Source organism: Microcaecilia unicolor, chromosome 6 (assembly GCF_901765095.1).
Source record: "Microcaecilia unicolor chromosome 6, aMicUni1.1, whole genome shotgun sequence".
Classification (NCBI taxonomy): domain Eukaryota; kingdom Metazoa; phylum Chordata; class Amphibia; order Gymnophiona; family Siphonopidae; genus Microcaecilia; species Microcaecilia unicolor.
In genome coordinates, this window is record NC_044036.1 from 287,638,441 (window position 1) to 287,663,991 (window position 25,551).

At 43.5% G+C, this 25,551-nt stretch overlaps 1 protein-coding gene across 1 annotated transcript; it reads right to left on the minus strand.

Moving 5' to 3' along the window:
* Window positions 1-9,334: 9,334 nt before the first annotated feature.
* On the minus strand, window positions 9,335-23,975 carry CEL (carboxyl ester lipase). Its single transcript, XM_030207758.1, has 9 exons — window positions 23,895-23,975; window positions 23,443-23,596; window positions 22,708-22,830; window positions 22,428-22,625; window positions 21,967-22,097; window positions 18,862-18,969; window positions 15,903-16,020; window positions 14,639-14,825; window positions 9,335-9,542 (listed from the first exon to the last, which is right to left on the minus strand). Exons 1-9 carry the CDS (start codon window positions 23,952-23,954, stop codon window positions 9,335-9,337), a joined length of 1,287 nt encoding a protein of 428 aa, XP_030063618.1. The 5' UTR covers window positions 23,955-23,975.
* Window positions 23,976-25,551: the final 1,576 nt, after the last annotated feature.

Sequence of the window (25,551 nt, forward strand, 5' to 3'; positions counted from 1 at the left end):
CGCCCAAGTTTTGTTGAGGACGTCCTCGCAAAACGTCACAATGGAGGGGCAGGGAAACCCGTATTATTGAAACGATGGATGTCTACCTTTCGTTTTGATAATACGGTCGGGGACGCCCAAATCTTGAAATTTTGGTCGTCCTTAGAGATGGTCGTCCCTAGACTTGGTCGTTTCTGATTGTCAGCGATAATGGAAACCAAGGATGCCCATCTCAGAAATGACCAAATGCAAGCCCTTTGGTCGTGAGAGGAGCCAGCATTTGTAGTGCATTGGTCCCCCTGACATGCTAGGATACCAACCGGGCATCCTAGGGGGCACTGCAGTGGACTTCATAAATTGCTCCCAGGTACATAGCTCCCTTACCTGGTCTGCTGAGCCCCCCCCAACCCCCCCCCCCCCCAAAACCTACTGCCCACAACTGTACACCACTACCATAGCCCTTTTAGGTGAAGGGGGGGGGGGCACCTAGATGTGGATACAGTGGGTTTGTGGTGGGTTTTGGAGGGCTCGCTGTTTCCTCCACAAACGTAACAGGTAGGGAGGGGGGTGGGCCTGGGTCTGCCTGCCTGAAGTGCGCTGCACCCACTAAAACTGCTCCAGGGACCTGCATACTGCTGTGATGGAGCTGAGTGTGACATCTGAGGCTGGCAAAAAATATTTTTCAAGATATGTTTTGAGGGTGGGAGGGGGTTAGTGACCACTGGGGGGGGGAGTAAGGGGAGGTCATCTCCGATTCTCTTTGGTGGTCATCTGGTCATTTCAAGCACCTTTTAGTGGCTTGGTCGTAAGAAAAACAGGACCAGGTAAAGTTGTCCAAGTGCTCATCAGGGACGCCCTTTTTTTTCCCATTATGGGTCGAGAACATCCATGTGTAAGGCACGCCCAAGTCCCGCCTTCACTACACCTCCGTTACGCCCCCTTGAACTTTTGCCGTCCCTGCGACGGAAAGCAGTTTGGGACGTCCAAAATTGGTTTTCAATTATACCGATTTGGACGACCCTGGGAGAAGCACGTCCATCTTCCGATTTGTGTCGAAAGATGGGTGTCCTTCTCTTTCGAAAATGAGCCTGGTAGTAACCTATGTAACATCAAGTGCCATCCTGCAGTTTCTCTTTGGACTTCGCTTTGTCTTTGAGTTTGATTTTTTTTTTTTTTTTTTTAGCGTCTGGCACAGTGATGTGGAGAGAGAGAGAGCAGAATCCATGGGGAGTGTTAGAGTGGCTAAAAGAAACTGGCACAAGGGTGCTTTAGTGACAGTGGGCACTAGGGGTACACGTCCGCACATACCCAGAAGGGTCTTCCAGACATTTCTGGGCTCTGGAGAGCAGGTCAGGAATGGCACCATCAAGCGTCTGATGTCACCTATGTGTGACTGTCTTATCCCGCTTGTACACAGAGAACCTATGTAACTTTGTAAGTCTATGTGCTTTGAAAATGAGCCTTGATATCTTTTCTTCCATTTAGATTACGTGAGGCTCAAGCTGAGGACACAGTATTACATTGGCTAGATCCCCTGTAGTAGGCCAGGAGTCTGGTGCTGCTTGAGAGAAGATTCCACTGCTAATGGGTCAGGGTGAGAAAACTACTGAGACAGGAAGGAGTGTTACTGACGGTGTTATAAACACTGTTCATACTCCAGGAATGGAATGTGGCATAACTGAGCAGACATGCCTGCATGAGCAATGAGATTTGATGCTCAAGTGCTGTACTTTATCAGGGTAAATATGTGCACGACACAGATTCCCATACTGCTTTCCATTAGAGATTCTTTACAAAGCTTTATTCGCTGGGTAGAACAGTGCATGAGGAAGGTACCTTATAATCAGATATCATGCACCCACTGTTAGCCAGCCAGTGGCATTAGCTCAGAGGGCTTGGACCCTGCTGTAATACATGTAGAAGTTTCACTTGGCCAAGAGTAAAGGTGCTACTTTCTGGTGGGGCTGTTCTGCAGCATTTGGTGAAATGCCAATAGATTTGCAGGATGTTGACCCATGTGCCTCCTCCCTCCCCCCAACCTTATGATGCAGTGAGAAGCTGGATAGGAACATTCCAACTCCCATCAAAGCAGCACTGAATCACAACTGACAGTGGCAAGCAGACCCTGCAATTTCCCACATGCACTCCCCGAGCCAGGGAACTAACTGGAACCAAGACAGATATAGCATCTGTTCTCCTTCCTTGTTTACAGCCTCTTCTGGTGCACCTTCCTGAAGGTGTTTAAGGTTTTACAGACCTTGCATGCTTTTACTTTTTTTTTGTAGTTTTTTTGCTTTGTAATATAATTTGTGTAAAATGAATGGGCCCCACTGTGGATCCAGCATTTTGGAACTGCACCAAAGATTTTCAAACAAAATGTAAGAATCTCCTATATGGACTTGAGACTGCACAAGTCATTCTTTTGTTTCTGTGTGAGACAGATGAGCCATGAAAGAATTACAATACAAGGATGTTTCTTGTAAAAATAAGACATTTGTAAATATGTTAGACTGGGACTTTTTCAGAAGAAAACAAAAACAGGAACCCTTTGAGGGAAAGCAGTGCAAACTCCTGCAATTCAGCTTTACAGAGAAGAAGCAGGAGCCTTGACCCAGACTGAAAACTGCTTTTTCCAACTTCTACAGGGTTTTAATGGTTTTATTTTACTGACTTGGTTTTTGCAATATTTATTGGTTGTAAATAGACAAACTGTATATATTTGCTTGAATGAATGGGATTCTCTCCTGAGCTTCTTTCTTTCTTTGCTACCTTCATCATTATGACAACACACCCAGGGCTCTTCAGGAGCAGAAGCCTCAAGTGTGAGTTTTGTGCCAGGGCTTTTACTACTGTAGATAAGATTGTTTTCTCTAAGGGACCTTGGCACATCCTACATACCATCATGTTCTTTAGTTAAGAATGAACCTTGGGAAAAGTTTCTGTGGATTGTTCCTCTCTATTGACCTCAGGTGCATGATGTAAATGACCCCATGCCTTATTCTGAACTGTCACAATTTGAGAAGTTCGCCATGCCATTAGCCACACCAGAATAATACAACTATTTTCTTTGGTATTCAGGTGGGGAAAGTCTCTATGGGAAAAACATTATTGTTCTTCCAGCTGAGTGAATAAGTTCTGTCTAAAAAAAAAACATTTAAGCCTTCTGTCACACAGACCTGGGAGATGACTCTTTGCTAGCCTTTCCTGCCTGTTTTATTTCTGAGAAAAAGCTCTTTGCTCATTAAAGGGGATTTGCTTAACATGGGGGAGAAAATCTGCTTTGTTTTTCCTCTTTAAAAGAAAACACTAAGGACCAGCTAAACTAAAGGGATTTTCCTGCTGTTTTATGTATGGGGAGTAATGTCCCAGAAAGAGGTAAGGTTCGGAGGCAGGCATCAGGACAATTTTATTTTTTTGTAGCCCACGGACTTGCTTTGTTTTCAGGGGCTTTTAAACAAATTTTATAAGCTTGAATTAGTGAAAATATTCTCTCCTCCCACCTCTCAGAATTGACTTAAATTCCCACCCCTGTGGAAGTTTTTTTTTGCACATCATTTGGAAGTAAAACTAGAAATTGTCGATGCAAATGGTTCATTGTTGCACATCCTAGTGAAGCCACCTTATTCTGTGCAAGGAGCTGGGGTACAGTCCCTGCTGTTACTGGACTGCTGGTGACACACACTTGGTTATTGTGGGGTTTGGCTCCCTGGCAGTAGTTGTGAGAATTTTCAGGCATATCTGAGCACCTGCTGTGCTGCCCCTTTCTGCTGCGACATGAGTCATAGCTGAGTGTACCTTACCCTTTAGTTTTGGTGCCAAGCTCAGTCATGCCAGAGCATCACTTTGCTTGGTTTTGTCCAGAGTGCGGCTGAGGAGGGGGGAAGCACTAGAGGCAGCCTTGTTCATAGGTGCACTGCCAGGGATTCTTTTTAAAGTGTTCTCTCTGTACTCCCTGGCATATACTTTTGCAGTGTGGGCAGGTGTTTATGACGTGAGCGCATCTGAGGCAGTAGATGCGTACCTTGTGGGTGTCTGTGGCATTCTTCTTTTTGCTGCAGCCTAGGCATTTTTTTGAAACACAGCCAGCATGTAGAGAAATGAGGAAGAAACACTGGATCATCTGCAGCCTGTAAATTCATTAAAGAGTCATCTTTGTGGGGAGAGAAGAACAATCACCCATTGTAGATTGAGGGAGGAAGTGAGCTGGCCCAGGCCAGCAGGATTCTTTTTTTTTTTTTTTTTTTTAAGTTTTTCTGCGCTCTAGGAGAGCGATTGCACCCGTGGTGCTGGCAGATCACTCATCCCTGCTTGTCCAAGGAGAACCTTTAGTTATGGGCACTCTTAATTGCCGCCTTCCCAACCCTAAGCAAGGCTGCTATTCATGCAAAATGCATCCGGATTGACTGGACTGGAGACCCATTTTGGCAAGTGCCATTCAATGAGCGTTGGCCAGTTAGAACCCATATTTTTTTTTTCATAAAAGAGGCAGGTCTAGAAATCTGTGAATGCAAATGGAGCTGATTTCCTTCCTTCTTTCTTTGTCCACTTCCCTTATTTTGTTTTTTTTTCCAAGCACTTAGGATTAGCTCTTACTGCCTGAAGTATAGCGATTAAAGCAGTGTGGCTGCCATGCTAGTCCACTTTAAAAGTAATAAAACAGAAAAAGAAAATATGATGATACCTTTTAATTGGACTAACAATGTATTTTTTTTAATTAGCTTTCAAAGGCAGACCCTTCTTCTGACGAACTAGTCAAAATGCATTAAGTTAGTCCAATAAAAAGATATTTCTTGTTTGGTTTGGTTTATTTCTGTTCATTATCTGATGTGTGCCATACAGTATATACACTCTGACAACAGTGAGAGAGACTGACAAAATCCCAACAAGGAGGTCACTGGTTGGTGGGGGGGGGGGGGGGGAGATGCTCAAACCACCTTTCAGCTATGACTCTTGCAACTTTGAAATGCACTCTAATTTTGTAACGTCTGTGGTGTGTGTGTGCTATAATTTACATGTGATTGGTGTAACTGAATGTATGATCTGTATTTTGTAACCCGGTTCAGATGAAGGAGAACATTGTCATGTGCTAACTGTACACAAACAATGTAATCAGTCTTTGTAATAAATAACAAGACTCAAGATGAGCTTATTGGATGATGTTCTGTGCCTGAGTGGCCTTTTGTAGTTTCAACAGCTGGAGGTGGGGAGGGGGAAGGGGGGATCTGAGGTTTGGTAACTTCTTTCAGCACTAGGCCAACCCTTTTCTTTCTTTTTCCTTTGGCTCCACTGGAGTCATCCTCTGCTGAGTAATGCTGTTAAGCGTTCATGTGCCCCTTCCCCCATATTTAACTCTTCATGTCTCAGCCACCGCAAAGGTCAACATACCTCCATAGCCTCTGGAACCAGTATGTGTACAATCTTGCCAACGTTTGATCGATTTCCTGCTACCTAAGGGAGGGGGACTTAAGTCTACTGCCTCCAGCCTTACTCTGGCCCAGGAACACCTGAGGAACAGAAAGCAAGTTCAGGAGTTAAACTCAAGTTCTGTACAGTGCTCTACTTCTGAGCCAGGCCTAGGCTGCTGCTGTCCAGAGTATGGCTTCTTGCAGAATGGTTCTCTCAGAGGCAATTTCTCAAAATGGGTTAGTTTTGCACATAGAACCTCATGACTAAGCCCAGGTATGTGGAGTACAATCTCAGCCTCAAATTTACTGCTAACACCTCTGTGAGAGTGATTTTATGTTTATACTGTGACTGATACGAATAATAAACAGAAAATACCTAATAAGTTGATTTCTGAAATATTGTGATCAGGCTCTTGCAACACATTGACTCTTGCTTTTTGCAGTCTAGTTTGAAACTTCTGAGACAGGCCATGAAGAGTTAAAAGTATAGACACCCATGCCGAGTGAAACCTTGCTCTTTCATCTTGCTTTCTTTAGTGACTAACAGGCTGATTAATCAGACATCGCAAGGAAGGTTGTGGCCCCTTAGGGTCCTAATGCTTTTAATGTCATTGTGTGGGGAACAGCTCTGGGCCCGAGAGAGAACTGCGCTTATTTGGCAGGCGGGGATAGCTCTGAAGCCAGAAGCGGACGAAGGGGCCTCGTAGGTTCTTCTTCATAGACTGGTGTGTGATTTTCTTGTTGATCTCCAAGTACTGACCGTTTTCAGCATTATAACGGAGCCATGGTACTGGTACAGATGTTTCACCCTGACTGGGATCACTGGAGAGGAAGAGAGAGGAGTCAGACTATGCGCGTAGCATGTAGAGAGCACTAGTGTTGTCCATTTTCATATAGCTGATTAATGTAGAGAAAAATGTTCCAAATTGATAGTACAACATGTTCAGCCACCTGGGTAAAGGCTGATTGTTCTAGCTAAAAGGGCATTTTGGAAATTGCCCACCATACACATGGTGTAGTGAGATCCCTGAACCAAGGCTAGGTCAGAAGAGGCAATGATGCGGGCCACATTGATATTTTCAATGCTACAACCATTATGTTTAGGGCTTCTGATTTTAGGTTCTAACTGAAACACCTCTGATGCAAAAAAAAAAAAGAATAAAAAATAGTAATACATTAAGAGGTCCTTTTACTAACCTGCAGTAAAAAGTGGCCTGAGCACGCCCTGCTGCAGGTTCTTCCTCATGCAGAAAGGCCATTCTTAGGTCCCTGTTTATTAAGCAGCGCTAAGGGTGCATTAGCATTTTTAGCGCATGCTAAACGCTGTCACCCATTGGAATATATAGGTGACTCTAGCGTTTAGCATGCGCTAAAAACGCTAGTGCGGCTTAAACAGAACCCTTACTGCAGCTGGAGAAAAAAATAGATTTTCTCTTTTCCATGTTGCCATTACCAAAAATTAGCAGATGAGCCTTACTGCCACCTGTATTGTAGACTGTAAGAGCTCGTGTGTTAATTTCATGCTACTCAGTTAGCGTGTGGTAATGTGGCTGCATGGATTCGTGCTGTCATGCCCACACTCTGCCCCTGGAAACATCCTGTCCAAGAAAATAACTTTAGTGCATGGTTTGCGCACGCATATTGGGTTTTCACTGCAGCATTAGCACTTACCGCAGCTTAATAAAAGGAGACCTAACTAAATAATACATGTTTATTGATCGCTTCCCTTAATGCTCTTTGCCATCCACTCCTTTTTTTTTTTTTTTTTTTTTTTTTTAAATTGTGCTTCTGGAGTACTGAGTAAACCTCTGCTACACAATACTTTATTGAACCAGTTGTGATTCCTGTGCTGTGATATCACGCTTAAAACACCCAAATTTATTTTATTTTTGTATTCTTAAGAACCCTAAATCATAACCACCTATTTTTACATTGTATAAATATTTAAGAACAGAAACCCTAAAACTACCTCTAGAAAAAGCAGGCTCAAGTGTGTTTGTGCAGCGCTGCGTATGCCTTGTAGCGCTATAGAAATGCTAAATAGTAGTAGTAGTAGTAGTAGTCACCGTCACCCTTTCTCTCTGAAAATTGATGCAAAATCCACAGGTTAAAAAAAAAAAAGTCTGTATTCTTTATCCTAAAGCAAACAGTTTGGCAATATGTTGTACATGTGATGCGGTTCCCAACTCCAACCCTACCCCTAACCCTGCACAAAAGCTAAATAGGTGAGATGTTTTTAGAACTGTTGTCTTGGTCTGCCAAAATGACAGCGCTAACAACAGCAAACATGCTCCATCTTCAACATCTGACATGATTCTAGAAGCAAGAGGTTGTATGATGGACTAGAGTGAGATCCAGATAAAAGTAGATGAACTAACGGGTAGAGGTGAATCATTTGTTTACTCTTTCCAAAAACACTAGGACTAGGGGGCATGCAATGAAGCTACAAATAAGTAAAGGCAGTTAGCTTAGTGGGGTTTAAAAAAGGTCTGCACAGCTTCATAAAGGAAAAGTCCATAGACCATTATTAAATTGACTTGGGGGAAATCCACTGCTTCTTTCTGGGATAAGCAGCATAACATTTTTTGAACTTTTTTGGGATCTTGCCAGGTATTTGTGACCTGGATTGGCCACTGTTGGAAACAGGAAGCTGGGCTTGATGGACCTTCGGTCTGTCCCAGTGTAGCAATATTCATACCTATGTTTACTAAGGTGTGCTATGGGTGTGTTAGCGTTTTTAACGCACGTAAATGGTTTGCGCGTGTTAAACGCTAATGCACCCAAATAAATGCTTAGGCTCGTTAGCGTTTAATGCACATTAAATTTAAAGGTGTGTTAGAAACACTAATGCACCTTAGTAAACATACCAGTAAATCTGACATAGATTTGTGAGACTTTTGGTTGGGGGGGGGGGTGGGGTAGGAGAAAGATCAGAGAGTGGAATGAAAACTTACCCAGTCCTGGCAAAATTGGTCCAATAAGCAATCATAGCACCAGACACATCTCTATCCTGTGGTCTGTATCCTAAGGGAGTACGGAATGGTTTTCCAAAGACATACTGGAGGTCATCAGCATGATCTGCGCCAGTCCAGCTTGGGTAGACCGGCATCCGAGATGGATGAGAGAAGATGTAACTGTATGTCCTGCCACTCCTAAAAGAAAGATGTAGCGTGAGCAGGTTCTGAGGAAGAACTTGGCACAACTGGAATGAATGTGCAGCTGGCTTCCACTCTGCAAGACTTGATGCATCAAAATCTGGTTCTGGGTATTCTACTGTCTTCATGTCCAACTCACAATAATGAGACCAGCTCACACAAGGACAGAGCTGAATATGATCCAGACCCATCACAGATCCACCATATAGTCAGCACAAAGTTGTATCAGGTTCTTTAATTCTGACCACATCCAGCCAAAAAGAATGTACCAGAGGGAGGTCAGTCTGCTGGAAATGTGGTGGTAAGGCTGATGTCAATGTGTGTGATTATGGTTCATAGCAGTAGGCAGCAATATTAGGATCATATATGTGAGGGGTAGCGTCTGGGTTTTGATAAAGGATGGGCAGCCAATCAGGTTTTCAGGATATCCACAATGAATATTCATGAGAGATTTGCATACATGGCCTCCACTGTATTCAAATTTGTCTCCTGACTATTCATTGTGGATATCCTGAAAACCTGACTGGCTGGGGTGCCTCCAGGACCAGGTTTGGGAACTCCTGGTCTAGATAGCTAGAGGAACAGGGTTTTGAAGTTTGGTAGACACAAATGGGGAGCTCAGGTCTTCCCAAAACTGAAGATGTAGATATTGGAATTCAGGACATTAAGATGAGGAAGGCATTTGGTTAGTATCTTTTAGTACTGGAGATCAGAATAGGACTGGAGGCTGGGTTCATCATGCCTTGAGAGAAGTAGACTGGTAGCGGAAGAGTTCTGGAAACACCGGCACAGAAGTTACCTGGCATTCTGATGATGCAGAGCAAGAGCCAGTTGGGTCGGAACCAAGAAGATGATGTCTGTTTCCAGCTCCACTGCTGTCTTCTTCATGGTCTCCTGGTCAGGATTAACAGCCCAGTTCTGGGTGTAAATGGAGTATGTGGAATTTGCTCCTTCAATTCCTTTTTGTATGGTCAGCCCTGCGATCAACTTATATAAATCATTCCTGTGAATAGGAGCAACAGCCTAGTGAATATAATTTTTTTCTAGAAATTCTATATCTATTTACTGGTCCCTATAGCACAGGGGCAGATTGCCCTATCAGACAAATACAAACCACCAGGATTCTTAGTTCAGGACAAACAGAGCTAATAAATGAATTGATTTATTATTATAACAAGTTAGAACAGTGAACGGATGAATAGGATGTAATTAGCAGACATTAACAGGAAAATTAAACAGCAATCAATGGTGGGCTGAGTGCTGCTGGGAGCAGAGAGCATCAGTGGAACTACACAGGAAAATTGTGATGCCACCAAAGAAGATGAGGAAGACTGAAGTAAAAATTAGGCACTGAGCCTCTGAGATACTGTAGAGTTCAGGGCACTGCTATGTTCTAGCCCCTCCTTCAGCACTGATTATTAAGACCCCATGCTTAGTTTTTACCTTCATGCTGCAGGCTAGGCCACCGGAAAGAAGGGCTATGCTGAAGCAGAAAAAAATCTCCCCCAGGCCAATATTTTGCTGCAGTCTGTTCCTGCAGGAAGGACTAGGGGTGAAGGAATATTGGTGAACTGCAGAACTCTCCTTTTGTGGAAAAGACAAGTTCCCAGCCACAGTGAGATTGAGCTATATTAATGACCATACTGCATGGTTAAGGAGGAAGAGAAACTGGTGGGATTTCAGTGCTTCGCTAGCTCTTCTCTGTTTCAATACAGCTTGGCCAACATTGCAATGTCTGCTGAATTGAGTACCCCCAATCATTTTGAAAAGTTGAGTCCTATGACCATAATAGTAAATTCCATTTTCCCCATCTGACATTAATTGCAGTCCTATGTTTTGTAAACACATAGCTCAGTAGCAATCAGTGAAAACAAGGAGCTGAGTTTTACAAAGAACTGCTGGTAGGTAGCTATGCATTTATCCCAGTACCCAGCTCACTTTGTGTGCCACCTGATGTCAGCTAGCAAAATTACAGCTCTCTGATGCTGGTGGCAGTGAACAGGGACCAAACCTCCAATCCATGTCCAACAGGGAGGAAAACAGATTACACGCCTGAACAAGGTGTCGCCAACAAAGCCTGTTTCTACTTTTACAGACAAAGATGAACTTCTAAGGGATCTTGTATGTTAAAGTGACCTTTATTAAGGGTGGGGGCATGGATTTGGAGAAGTAGCCTAATTGTTAGTACAGTGGCCTAAGAACCAGGGGACCTAGGTTAAATTCCCACTGCAGCTCCTTGTGACTCTGAGCAAGTCACTTAACCCTCCATTGCCCCAGGTACAAAATAAATACCTGTATATAATATGTAAACGGCTTTGACTGTAACCACAGAAAAGCGGTATAGCAAGTCCCATCCTTTTCCCTTTCCTTTTATATGATTCCATTTGCATGTATTTTTATCACTGTTTCCACATTTTCTTATAACCATTATGATCTTTAAGAAACCTATATTCTGTGCAGGCTGTGAAATCTTTTAATGGGCAAGCAGAGGAATCCTCCAGCATGAACTTTAGAGAGCACATAGCTCCACAATTATTAGCACTATGTTGTGTTATAGTGTACAGCAGTCATTTAAAGTGTCTGTCCCAGCACTGTTCAGGCCCACTACCACCTGTGCATGTGCTCTACTCTGGCATACCCTTCCTCCCATTTGCTGGATTACGCTTGCCTCTAGGTGAGTCTCTCACCCCCAACTTAATTCCCCAGTGGTTTCTAAGAATACTGGGGCCACACTTCCAAGGGTCCCACAGTTCCTAGAAAGTACCCACAGACCCAAAATACAAACCACCAGGATTCTTAGTCAGTTCAGGCCAAACACAGCTAATAAATGAATTGATTTATTATTATAACAAGATAGAACAGTGAACGGATGAATAGGGTGTAATTAGCAGACATTAACAGGTAAATTAAACAGCAATTAATACTAAACTAACTAAACACTTATTCACTACCTGAGTAGTACCTGGGGAGTTCTACAGTCTTTGAACAGGGTCTCAGTATAGAGGTCTGCACTTTTCACACTCCCACTGTGAGACTAAAGATTTCCATCAGATTCAATCAAAACCCAGAGCATAAACACTGAGTGGCTTCTGACCAACTCAGGGGGTCTTTTACTAAAGCTTAGCTGGAGTTATCTGCAGCAGGGCCCATAGGAATACAATGGTGTAGTGCAGATTACTTCTATGCATAGGCAGGAAGAAGAAACAGTCACTTTTGTACCAACTTTACAAACAAAAGACTGACACCATCTGCTGGTCAAACAAGGGAAAGGCACATCATAAAAAATAGTTATACAATTTACAAGCAGGAAAATTTCGTTTCGCCACACGTACTAAAATGTTTTAGTGCAGGGGTTGGAAACCTTGGTCCTTGAGGGCTGCAACACAGTCTGGTTTTCAGGATTTCCCCAATGGATATGCATGAGATCTATTTTGCATACAATGGAAGCAATGCATGCAACGCTATCTCATGCATATTCATTTGGGAAATCTTGACAATCTGACTGAGTTGTGGCCCTCGAGGATTGTGGTTGTCCACACCTCTATTAATGTATGCTAAAACCTATTTTGTGCATGATAATAAATAACATACACTAAATGGGGTTTTAGCCTGCATTAAAATGTTAGTGCACATTAAAATACAACAAAGCAAGTCTGCATATTGTCTTATGATGATTGTGTTTTCAATAGACAGGTTTAATTTCATTTATTTTGAATCCTCCTCTACAATAAAATATTCCATAAGTATTGTAGTATTCACGACTATCTTACTCCTTTTAAAGAGCAGAATACAAGAACCGGTATTAAATTCAAGTTCCCCACTATCCTGGGATCCATATGGCAGTGTGTCACAGTCGTGGCTAATAAATTGGCTTAAAATGTTTCAATCTAGGGTTTAGCAAGTTCGCTATGAAAATGTGGCAGACCACACTCCAACATCTTGATATCAAAATTTAGCATGAAATATTTCAGACAATCACCAGTCTTGTTTTGTACAGTACTGAAACCTCAGACTATTCTTGTTAATTCTTTAGGCTATGGATTTAGCCTTAATCATAAAAAAATAGTAAAGATCCAGAGGTAACCACATTTCATGTTAGTCACCAAAACTGTTCCTTGAGTTATAGCTTCTGCTTCTATCCAGATAAACAGTGTAATCCAAGGTGAGGAATTGATTCTGTGTACAAGATGCCTGTAGGCTGAACCCCTCAGGAAACAAGTGGAAAGACTCTGAGAAGAGGTGACATGACTGAGAAGTGTCTGCGACAATGAGATATACATCAATACAAATGCTTCTGGAAGCATCAAGATCGCCAGCAGAGGAGAAAGATAAAACTATATAGAAAGAGAACAACTTTGCACAGCTCACCACCAGAGATTGACATCCCTACTCCACCTTCTCTTGCATTGCCCTAGCGAAAGAAGGGGCAAGAACATCCCTGGACCAGGAGGAAATGGAGCTCTAAAACACCAAAGTTGCCAAATCAATGACCACTAGGAAGTGAAGGTAAGTGATGGTTGGTGACTCCCTCCTGAGGGGTACAAAGGTGTTCATCCTATGACCAGATATCTCTGCTTAGTGCCAAGATCTGAAAGGTTTTGAAGCATTTGTTGAGCCTTGTCAAGCACTAATGAGAGTGCTAGATAATTGTCTGAACATGACTCGGGGAGGGAGGGAGAAGCAGATCAGTACACAGGTGCAATTCTCATTGATCCTCCATGCTGAGGGTAAAGATTGAGGAAGAGAAGCTCACATGGAGATGAATGCAGTCTCTGTAGGTGCCATCACTGAGCATGCTTTGGCTTCCTGGACCCTGGCTGTGCAGAGATAATGTCCGTTTATCAAAGAAGGGATGAAATGCCTTTGCCAGTAGATTGGCTAACTTAGTGAAGAGGACTTTAGATTAGAATCATTGGGGCTGGGTAATCAAGGACCCCAGGTACACACAAACCCTCTGGTAAGTAAAACATTAATCACCTCTACAAAAAGTTTAAATAAAAAAAAAAAAGGCAGCAGCTGGAAAGCTGTGTTTATGTAATGCCCAGATTATGGGAAACTTTGTAAACACTATAACTGGAAATGCACTGGGATTATGACCCTTAGAGAATTACAGAGAATGAGGAGGTTATCAATAGATGGGACAGCCTTATTCTGACCTATTAAAAGACTGGATGTAAGGAAATTAGAGGAAAACTCCAGAATAGCATTGATGCTAGAGATGGTATCAAGTGATTATTCTGTAAACTGGATAGACAGGGAGAAGGTCCCAAAAAATAAAGTCAAAGGCTAAGAAAATGTGACAGGAAGATGTTTCCATTGTAGCTGGAGCCACAGGCTTGATTAAAAAGGATTTTCAAGCACACTTTGATAGGTTGTCTCTATATGAGCCATCTTATGACTCCAGACAGAAGTTGTCTTGTCATAATGTAAGTACTACGTTGAGCATTAGTAATTGAGAAACTGAGATCGTGCCCCACATTAGAGATGGGCAGTCATTTACAGTGACCGAAGAACCATCAACAACCTTTCTTCTGCCATTTCCTATAACTGGCAAGCAAAAAATGGACAGGATTTCATTTGCCAGTGTGAGCTTTGCTCACAATAGCTCCCCCTGCGATCCAAGCCTGTCTCCCCCCCTCCCAGCCTACTTCCTTCATTATCTAGAAGAGTCCATTGGGGCAGAAGGGATGCTGATCCACTTCTGCCCATGACCATAGCTGCATACAATATGAAGGCTGTGATTTTTCTCCATAGTTTTGTGATATTGGTGGCAGCACAAGACGATGGAGAAAGGCCGTAGTAATGGGCAGAAGCAGATCAACATCGTTCCTGCCCCAATGAACCCCAGTAGAACACCTGGGAGGAAGGCCCAGAGAGGGGGGAGCAAAATAATTTTAATTTTGTGTTGTCTTCTGTGATGACACAAGAGGGGGGGGGGAGTCACCTGAACAAACCAACTCTAGCTTTAAATGATGCAAAACAAAAATTCTCTGGCTTGCACATATCATGAATTAGGAATTAGAATTATTGCTGTCATGGTATGCACAAAATTAACCTGTAGAGATATGGATCCAGAAAACATTTTGAAATCTTGCTTACTGTGAGATCTTGTGCAGTGGCTGATTGATGGCTGGTAGGTCTACACCAGCAAAGATGTGTCCATCCATGTTGTTAACACCAGCAATGTAGTCGATATCGGCAGTATTGTGGAAGAGCTTCACTGGCTCATCAGGGATAAAATCTCCATCAATGACTGGCACAAAGGCAAGATAGTGTACCAGGGGATCTGCCAAGTAGAGACAGTAACAATGAGCAGGGTCTTGACTTCTACTGCCACAATCAGCTCAGCCCAGGATATCCCTGCTCTTTCTGTTTTTCCTACAAAGTAACTTAACTATTCTCAGCTCATTATTGTAAGTGTAGAAAACCACCTTCCATTCTCTTACTCCACTGTTGTAAGAATAAATTCCTTGTGTGTGCTCTCTCCAGTGCTGCTCATTGAATCCCAGCCTGGATGCAGTGTCCCAAACCCATTTGTACAGCTGAAAAAGCACAATTATTTCTCCAGTGGAAATCGGTAGTGCTGTGGTGTCTCAACAACACTTGTTCTACTGTTCACTGAATAATAAACCAAAAGCAAAATACTGCTTCACTGCTCTATCTACCTGCAGTGAATGCATGGGTGCACACTCACATGGAGATGCTCATGGTATAGTCAAACGAAGAGCAGGATTAACCCTTTGTGGGCCCTAAGAAAAGAAGCACATTGGGCCTCCAATCAATACGTTTTAAAACTCCCACAACTAGGGTCCCATAGGCTTCTGACAATAGCGGAAACAGCAGAGGAGAAAACTCCCCAGCTCTTCCTTCTGACTGAAGGACAGTGGGCAAGGGGTGGAAGAGAACAGACTGAACCCTTGTGACTGGTCTGGTGGTGGCTCTGGTCCCCCTTCCCTACCACCTTTTTTCTGCCAGTAGGTGACATACTAAGGCAAATATCTGCCTTAAATTAGCACCTCTGAGTCTCTCTCCTAAATATGTGGCCCCTAGGCACATGCCTAGTTTGCCTATGCTTTAATCCTGCCCTGGTCATACACAAACCAAACATGAAGATACAGGCCAGTGACTCCCAAACCTGCTTCTGGAGGCACCCCAGGCAGTCAGGATATCCACAATGAATATTCATGAGAGAGATTTGCATGCAGTGGAGGCAGTGCATGCAAATCTCTCTCATGAATAGTCATTGTGGATATCCTGAAAACCTGACTGGCTGGGGTGCCTCCAGGACCAGTTTTAGGAGCCACCACTATAGGCATTCATACTGCCAAGCATATACTATCCAGCAAGGGGAAGTGTGCCTTACAAGTCAGATTGATCAGATCCAGGTGATAACCCATCGCAATAGCTCGAGGGTCTGTAACCTTCAGGCACTTCACTAGAGCCTCTGTGTCATCAGTCGGGCAACCTACATTCTTTGCAACCTGAGTAAAAGAAGAAAGAGCGGCAGTGAGGGACCGATGTGACAGCGTCAGTCCATGGTTACCATATGGCTCCAGAAAAAGAAGGACAGATTGAGCCAGTCTAGGTTTTACTTCCATTGCTTTCAATGGAAGCAAAACCTGGACTGGATCAATGTGTCCTCCTTTTTCTGGAGCCATATGGTAACCCAAGTCTAATGGCGAGCTGGGAACTGGGCAAAGTGTGCAGCAACTGGCCTAGGGGTAGTAGCCTAAGTTCAAATTAAAAGTTCCAATGCAACAGTGTCAAAAAGATGCATCACAATGCGGATGTTCCCTTTCAAAGACCAAGGAATGGTTGCAGATGGAATACCTTCTTCCTGCTCCTACCCCCCAGAGACAACGGCTGCTAGTGTTGAACCTAAATCTGTATTTATACCCTCGAGGAAGGAGGTTTAAGAGACATGACAGAGATAAATACCTCGGAGGGGAATAAAACAAGACCCCCTTTTTTGGTGGTGAGGAACTTTTAGAACAAGGGGGTTATACTATGAGGCTTAAGAGGGTGACAGGTATATGGAATAATTTTGCTGGGGATAAGAACAGAAGAAAAGGAATAGTAAAAATAGAGGGTAATATCATCACAAGAAAACTGGAAAATATTTCTGTGCAAAATGCAATTTACCACAGCATAACTGTGCTGGATATTTCATTGATTTTACTAAGATGTAACTGAAGGGATAGTTCTGGAGTGAGATAAAATAACAACATGGTTTAGGAGAGAGCAGCAGGCCCGTACCTGTGGCTGGGACATTGCTTAACATGGGAAAGAAAAGTCTAAAGGCCCACTATGGGGAGTGCATGTAGCTACAGGGATGCCAGACCGCCTTGTCTACGCTAGCTGTAGTCCTTGATCTTACTTTTCACTGACAATATCTCCCAGCTGTTAGGGGTACAAGCTTGATGGTTCAAGGGGAGCTGTATCAATCATCCTGCTTCTCTTCCCCCATCCCCTGAGACTGTACCAAACCAGGGTTGCCAGGTGGAAAATTTTTTTCCCACCCAAACGAGCCCAAATCCAGCCCAAAACCCGCCCAAAGTCAAACCCCGCCCCTGACACCCCACCCCCGCCGTCATCGGCCCCACCTCCCCCATCATCGGCCCCGCCCATGTCACTAACCCCGCCCAAAACGTCACTAACCCCGCCCCCCACGGCCGAAAAAAACGCTTAAAAAACCGCCCAACAGACCCAAAACAAGCCCAAAAAACCGCAACCCGCTGCGGGCAAAAATTTCCCACGGCGGGTCGCAGAAAACCGCCCAATTGGGCGGTAAAACCGCCCACCTGGCAACACTGTACCAAACTGTTGAATGTCACCTCTTGCCAGGAGCTTCACATAGCCCTCCTGCCCCCCCCCCCTTGTGTAAGCTACCATTATCAACTCCTAGCTCTTTCATTGGAGGAGTAGCCTAGTGGTTAGTGCAGTGGACTTTGATCCTGGGGAACTGAGTTCAATTCCCACTGCAGCTCCTTGTAACTCTGGGCAAGTCACTTAACCCTCCATTTCCCCTGGTACAAAATAAGTGCCTGAATATATGTAAACTGCTTTGAATGTAGTTGCAAAAAAAAAAAAAAAACCTTCAGAAAGGCAGTATATCAAGTCCCATTTCCCTTCCCCCTCCCTTACATGTCTTCTTCCCAACTCTTTCACTTGGAGCTTCAATTCTGTAGCTCTTCTGCTGACTATTCAAGACATCTGCTAATTTATTTTGTTGTGTTTTCCTCCATCCAGTTTCATATTATGAGCCTTCTAATTTACTTTTAATAATAAAGGCAGCTTCTTTTAAGCTTACGAGATGTATGAATATCCACTTTCCTTTCAAGAGTATATTTTGAATTGCTTAAGCCTCTCGGTATAGGGCAGTGTTCTTCATTACATAGCCTGGGAGATAAGTGGTGGCCCCCACTGACCCTAAGTGTGGCCCTCTGACTCCTCCCTCTCGCCCCCAGCATCTTGCTATGGTACTATAGCCTTATCAGTTCTGTTTTCTACCTTCACCATTCAGCTCTCTGTAAGTTTGAGCTGTGTGTTACTGAAACTCCTCCAGCAGCAAAGATTTGCTGAGAGTCATGTGTTATAGGAGGGTTAAAAAAAAACAGTGGGGAGGGAAGAGCCAGCTTGAAGGGGATGGAAGTGAAGACAAGATAGTGAAAGTTGCTGGTGGGGATTAGATAGGGATAGAGGCGGACAGTGTACTGATGAGAGGAGCTGGAGAACAGGGATAGAGAATGTGTGTGTTGGGGGTGGGGAGACAGATGAGCTTAAAGAAAATGTGTAGGCGTTTATTATATTTACAGAAGTTACTTAGGGTAATCCTGGCTGCTCAGATGAATTCTACCAAAAAGGGAACTACAGTTGTGTTCCCCCCTCCCCTCCCCAAATCTGCTTTGTCCAGCAATGATCTTAGCTCTCACACTGATGCTTTTTTTGCTAAAATAGCCCCTACTGGAACAATAGTGAAGATTACTGGTGTAGTGCTGCTATTGCAGGCCATGTAGCATTTTTGCACCCCCTCCTCTGACTTGCCCGCCCCCTCCCCCCACATACACCTATAGTGTGGTCTCCAAAACCAAACACAGTATTTCAACCAGGTGTACCTGAGTGACAAATTCCTGCTTACAAAAGAAGTTGTACAATCTTTATGTCAACATTCATCATGGACTAGGGACAGGTGATGTAGGACAAGGATGAGTGAATCAGTTTGTATGTGGAGCACAGGGTTAAGATGACAGGACTAGCTTTAATATTCAAAATGGGGTCAATCAAAGGGCCAGATATCATTAAAAGGGTTAATGCCTCCTTACACTTTTAGCCCAGAAGAGTGGATCTCGTTGGATGGCCCAGGAACACATTCCCACGCCACTCTGGCTGATGGCTCGATTGATTTTTCCAACATTGTGTGGAGAAAGCGTCTGTAGCAAGGCAGAGAGAGATTTAAGAGACGATTATTCTGCAACGTGCTCAGCATGGCACAGAGACTGGAAAAACAAATTTTCATTTTTATGTACAATCACACAGCTCTGCCAATGCATCTCATTCCCACCCTGTGGCCCTTTCTGCTATTCCAGTAGTAAGGCCTCCACTCACAGCTCTGCCAGGGCACCTCAATCCTGCCCTGCAGTACCCTCTGCTGTTCCAGCAGGAAGACCCTCACTCAGCTCTCTGCCAGTGCACCTCAATCCTGTCCTGTAGCACCATCTGCTGTTCCAATATGAAGACTCTCTGCCAGTGCACCTCAATCCTGCTTTACACCACCCCTGTGTATGCTGATTTGGCTTATTGATATGTAAAATCATCCCCAGGGACTCTACTGGGAATTTGAAAGTTATTTTAGCTGCAAGCTATGAAGTGAGCATCCCTAGGACTATGCACCCTGTGCTAAAAGAAAATCCTTCAGAAAATGGAAGAAGAAACCGACTAAAAATAATAAGCAACAGCATAAGGAATGTCAAGTCAAATGCAAAGCACTGATAAGGAATGCTAAGAGGGACTTCGAAAAAAGATTGCGTTGGAGGCAAAAACGCATAGTAAAAAGTTTTTTTTAGGTATATTAAAAGCAGGAAGCCGGCATAAGAATCGGTTGAACCGCTAGATGACCGAGGGGTAAAAGGGGCGATCAGGGAAGACAAAGCCATAGCGGAGAGATTAAATGAATTCTTTGCTTCGGTCTTCACCGAGGAAGATTTGGATGGGATACCATTGCCATTGGCATTCGAAGCTGACGAGTCGGAGAAACTTAATGAATTCTCTGTAAACCTGGAGGAAGTAATGGAGCAGTTCTACAAACTGAAGAGTAGCAAGTCTCCTGGACCGGATGGTATTCATCCCAGAGTACTGATAGAACTGAAAAATGAACTTGCGGAGCTATTATTAGTAATATGTAATTTATCCTTAAAATCGAGCGTGATACCAGAAGATTGGAGGGTGGCCAATGTAACGCTGATTTTTAAAAACGGTTCCAGAGGAGATCCGGGAACTTATAGACCGATGAGTCTGACGTTGGTGCTGGGCAAAATGGTACAGACTATTATAAAGAACAAAATTATAGAGCATATTCAAAAGCATGGATTAATGAGACAAAGTCAACATAGATTTAGTGAAGGGAAATCTTGCCTCACCAATCTACTACATTTCTTTGAAGGAGTAAACAAACATCTGGATAAAGGTGAGCCGGTTGATATTGTGTATCTGGATTTTCAGAAGGCGTTTGACAAAGTACCTCATGAAAGACTCCAGAGGAAATTGAAGAGTCATGGGATAGGAGGTAGTGTCCTATTGTGGATTAAAAACTGGTTAAAAGATAGAAAACAGAGAGTAGGGATGAATGGTCAGTATTCTCAATGGAGAAGGGTAGTTAGTGGGGTTCCCCAGGGGTCTGTGCTGGGATCGCTGCTTTTTAACATTTTTATAAATGACCAAGAGATGGGAGTTACTAGTGAGGTAATTAAATTTGGTGATGACACTAAGTTATTCAAAGTCATTAAATCGCAGAGGATTAGAGTGGAAGAGTGGCCTAGTGGTTAGGGTGGTGGACTTTGGTCCTGGGGAACTGAGGAAGTGAGTTTGATTCCCGGCACAGGCAGCTCCTTGTGACTCTGGGCAAGTCACTTAACCCTCCATTGCTCCATGTAAGCTGCATTGAGCCTGCCATGAGTGGGAAAGTGTGGGGTACAAATGTAACAAAAAAAAAAATTGTGAAAAATTACAAGAGGACCTTATGAGACTGGGCATCTAAATGGCAGATGCCGTTTAATGTGAGCAAGTGCAAAGTGATGCATGTGGGAAAGAGGAACCCGAATTATAGCTACGTCATGCAAGGTTCCACATTAGGAGTCCCAGACCAAGAAAGCTCAGTGTGCTGCTGCAGCTAAGAAAGTAAATAGAATGTTAGGTATTATTAGGAAAGGAATGGAAAACAAAAATGAGGATGTTATAATGCTTTTGTATCGCTCCATGGTATGACCACACCTCGAATATTGTGTTCAATTCTGGTCGCCGCATCTCAAAAAAGATATAGTGGAATTAGAAAAGGTACAGAGAAGAGTGACGAAAATGATAAAGGGGATGGGACGACTTCCCTATGAGGAAAGGCTAAAGCGGCTAGGGCTCTTCAGCTTGGAAAAAAGGCAGCTGAGAGGAGATATGATAGAGGTCTATAAAATAATGAATGGAGTTGAACGGGTAGATGTGAAGCATCTGTTTGTGTTTTCCAAAAATATTAGGACTAGGGGGCCTGCGATGAAGCTACAATGTAGTAAATTTAAAACGAATTGGAGAAAATTTTTTGCTTCACTCAACATATAATTAAACTCTGGAATTCGTTGCCAGAGAATGTGGTAAAGGCGGTTAGCTTAGCGGAGTTTAAAAAAGGTTTGGACAGCTTCCTAAAGGAGACTTGGGGAAAATCCACTATTTCTGGGATAAGCAGTATAGAATGCTTTGTACTTTTTTGGGATCTTGCCAGGTATTTGTGACCTGGATTGGTCACCGTTGGAAACAGGATGCTGGGCTTGATGGACCTTTGGTCTTTCCCAGTATGGCAATATTTATATACTTATGTACTTATGACTTGCTCACTCTTGCTCCCCCCCCCCCACCTTGCCACTGTCAATGAGAGCAGGCAGTAGGCTGGGACCATTTTTGCACCCTCGCTATATCTGCACCCAGTGTAGCCACACTGCTTCCACAGCCCTTGATATAGCACTGCTGGTACTCTCCACAAGTCAAGTTGGAATGGTTCAAGTATTACATCTGTCCACGGAGCACTTCTCACCCTACCGTGCATTGCACACGGTACAGTAAAGTAAACATGTCCTTCAGCTAGATGCCTATCAAGCTACCTAAGGCTTCTTTTGGGCACTTCCACTCTCACTGTTCAGCAAATTGTCACACTAGGACTGTTATGTTACCTGTAAGGACACACTGACTGCGCCAGCTGACTCTCCAAAAATGGAGATGTTATTTGGGTCACCTCCAAAAGCTGCAATGTTTCTCTTTACCCAGGAAATCGCCATGTGTTGATCCCACAGTCCATAATTCCCTGTGAAACAGGAGAGGCCAGAACATTTCTTCTTTTAGTAATTTTTTTAAAATCACTTTTCTACATTGAACATAAAAAGCAATCAGTGCACAAAGGTCTACATTATAGAACATTCCATGTTCTTAACCTAATTTTCACATTTTATTTTAAAACAAACACCTTGTTTTCCACCTCCCAGATGCACATGCACTGGTCCACAGCTGAAACTTTAGCCACTGTCACTTTTTTTTTTCAACATTGAACTAAGATACGTTTTTAAGAAGTCTTTAGCTATCTCCCATTCTTCGATAGGTCCCCAGAATCTAATGCCCCATAACATTATGACATTACCTGGGGCATTAGAATCTCCAGTACTCAGGAAGCCAAGAGGTCCCAACCTGTAATTGAGAGTCACCACGATCACCTTTCCTCGGACAGCAATTTCTTCTCCATCATACAGGTAGTTATCCAAGAAGTTGGCTCCCATTCCTCCGCCCCAGAGGAAGGCCCCTCCGTAAATCCAGATCATCACAGGTAAGTTAGTGGAGACTAGGGAAGGGAACACGAAGCCACTATTATTCCAATAAGTTGTATTTCTTGCACATTACAGGCACTAACTCAGCTGGCTTACCTCCCTTCCGGGACTGAGGGACCCAGATGTTCAGGTAAAGACAGTCCAAACTGCCACGGACATCAGTCTGGGTTAATGTTGTTTGCATACACCTGGGCCCAAACTCTTTAGCCTTCAAAGTACCTATGAAATATAGAAAACGAACATAGAAATATGGATTTCCAGAAGATTTCAGGAGTGTTCCAGGAATTCTTTTCAGGTTTAGCAGGTTACCTTAAGTCTTCTCAATAACCCTAATATACATCACAATGCCATCAAAGAATTTAACAAAGTTTCTTCTCAGAAGTCCAGAGCTGGGATAACAACATTAGTAGAATTGTGCTGGGGGTTTCCATTAATGAACTAGCAGGGAAAACTGCAGTGCAGGCTTATGGTGCATTGTGTGTGCAGGAAGGGTGGAATCTCAGTACTAGAATAGCAGCCGGTGCTGATGGGGGACAGTTGACAGAGCTGTGGGTTGGGATGATGAGGCCTTAATACTGGACTAGTCCTAATATTAAATCACATAGGAGATTTTGGGTACACTGGGACAGCCGCAGGGTGGCAGTGAGGTGTGTAGAAGGCTGTCTCTCTCTGGAGACTCTGCTCTTCATCCTTTCTGTTTATGAGCATTATAATTCACCAACTTTGCCCAATGAGATAATAATGGTGGTGCTAAAAGAAGTAAAGCAGTGGAAGAGCTGTTGACGGTAGCAAACTGAAGGAAATAGCTCAGATTAATCAAGTTTCTCATACCAGTCCAGCCTGGATGCTTCTCTGGTTTCTCAAACACCTTTGTAGGAGCAGCAAAGGGGATTCCTTTGAAAATGTCAATGTAGTCTGCAAAGAGGATCCCCAACTTCTTATTGATGCCTTCAACCATTCCACCTTCGGTGTACACAACACCCAGCTATGTATACCAGGAGACACTGTGTAAGAAAAGGCACTCTTCCATAAAGACAGAGGACATTCTAAGGATGTAAAACACCCAGCCATGTATACTAGGAGAAAATTGTGTAAGAAAATGCACACTTCCATACAGACAGAGGATATTCTAATCATACCCTAGCTTAGGTTTATTACTATCAGAGTTTATACAAAACTGACCCATTGTAGACATGCCCCTCCCCCAAGGATAATCTCACTTTGCACAGCACCCAGCCATGTGTACCAGGAGAAACTATGTAAGGGAAAGCAAAGTCACCCACTTGTAGCAAATGTTCTCTGAGGACAGCAGGAGTCATATTTTGACTGATAGCTGATGTCATATGCTGAAGTCCAGTGTAAGATCGCACCCCAGTTGCCATTCCAGATGCCTTTGAGGGCAGCTCACCACACATGCATGCACCTTCCCACCCACTGTCATCACACAGGTCCAGATCAGTTTAATACTATAGCTGACAGAATGCAACTCCAAGGAAAGGAGGGCAGGACAGTCAGAATATGCATCCTGATGTCCTCAGAGAACACTTGTTACAGGTGAGTAACCCCTTTCTCTGAGGACAAGCAGGATACAGTTATTCTAATGAGAATCTGTAGCTACCAGGCTATCTGAAACAAAAAAGGTGGAAAAGAGGCCTGCATCATGCACAGCCTGAAACTGTAAGGGGAATGAGGGAAATTGGACTTGATATACTGCCTTTCTGAGTTGTTGGGTTTTTTTTTTTTTTTTGCAACTACATTCAAAGCTTACATATATTCAGATACTTATTTTGTACCAGGGGCAATGGAGGGTTAAGTGACTTGCCCAGAGTCACAAGGAGCTGCAGTGGGAATCAAACTCAGGGCTAGATGCACTAAACCTTAACGACCCTCTAACAACCCTTTAACGAAGGAAATTCCTAACCGTTGCATGCATTAAAGGCCTTTTTCCTATGAAGCAAGCAGCTAACGAAAACGGAATGCAAAGGAGAAACTACCATTGAAATGTGGACAATTCGGAATGCACTAACCATACCGATGATTGCAACGAATCATTTACCGTCAGAAATTTTACGTGTGCTCAGACCTGTCGTTAAGGCCTGAGCTATCATCTCCCCGCTGCCCCCTGCACCATAAAAATCCAAGCCAGCATGTTTAAAAAGAAAAGTGAGATACAAACACGTGGCTCTCCGCTTTCCCCTGCATCATTACAAAACAAAACATACTGCTTCTCCCTGCAGCTTAAAAATCCTGTCTCTCCCCTTCTCCCACAGCTTTGAAAATTAACACTCTCTGCTATCCCCTAAAGCCAATTTTCCCAGTACTGTAAACAAGCTGCAAAGAGGTCTTTTGTTACAAAAGGGGATTTATGAGGGTCGTTCTTTTTAGAGTTATCTTCAACTGCACTCTTCTGCTAGATCAGACAGCTAAAAGGCTTGCAGGTCGGGATCCCCCCCCTCGCACGCCCCAGTCTGACGTAAGCAACCTACGTAGGTTTAATACGGTTGTGGCTGCTCTGCGCATGCTTAAGGAGCAAATTAACAACGGGGATAACGAACGCTTGATACATTGTACTTTTCAATACCGCACCGAACATTTCTGAGCTGTTTTTTTTGTGCATTCTTCGTTGTTTCAAATTCGTTAAGCACTTTTACGATTTTGATTTTTTAACGTTTGGTTGATGCATCTAGCCCTCAGTTCCCCAGGCTCAAAGTCCACTGCACTAACCACTAGGCTACTCCTATACAGTGGGGGAAATAAGTATTTGATCCCTTGCTGATTTTGTAAGTTTGCCCACTGACAAAGACATGAGCAGCCCATAATTGAAGGGTAGGTTATTGGTAACAGTGAGAGATAGCACATCACAAATTAAATCCGGAAAATCACATTGTGGAAAGTATATGAATTTATTTGCATTCTGCAGAGGGAAATAAGTATTTGATC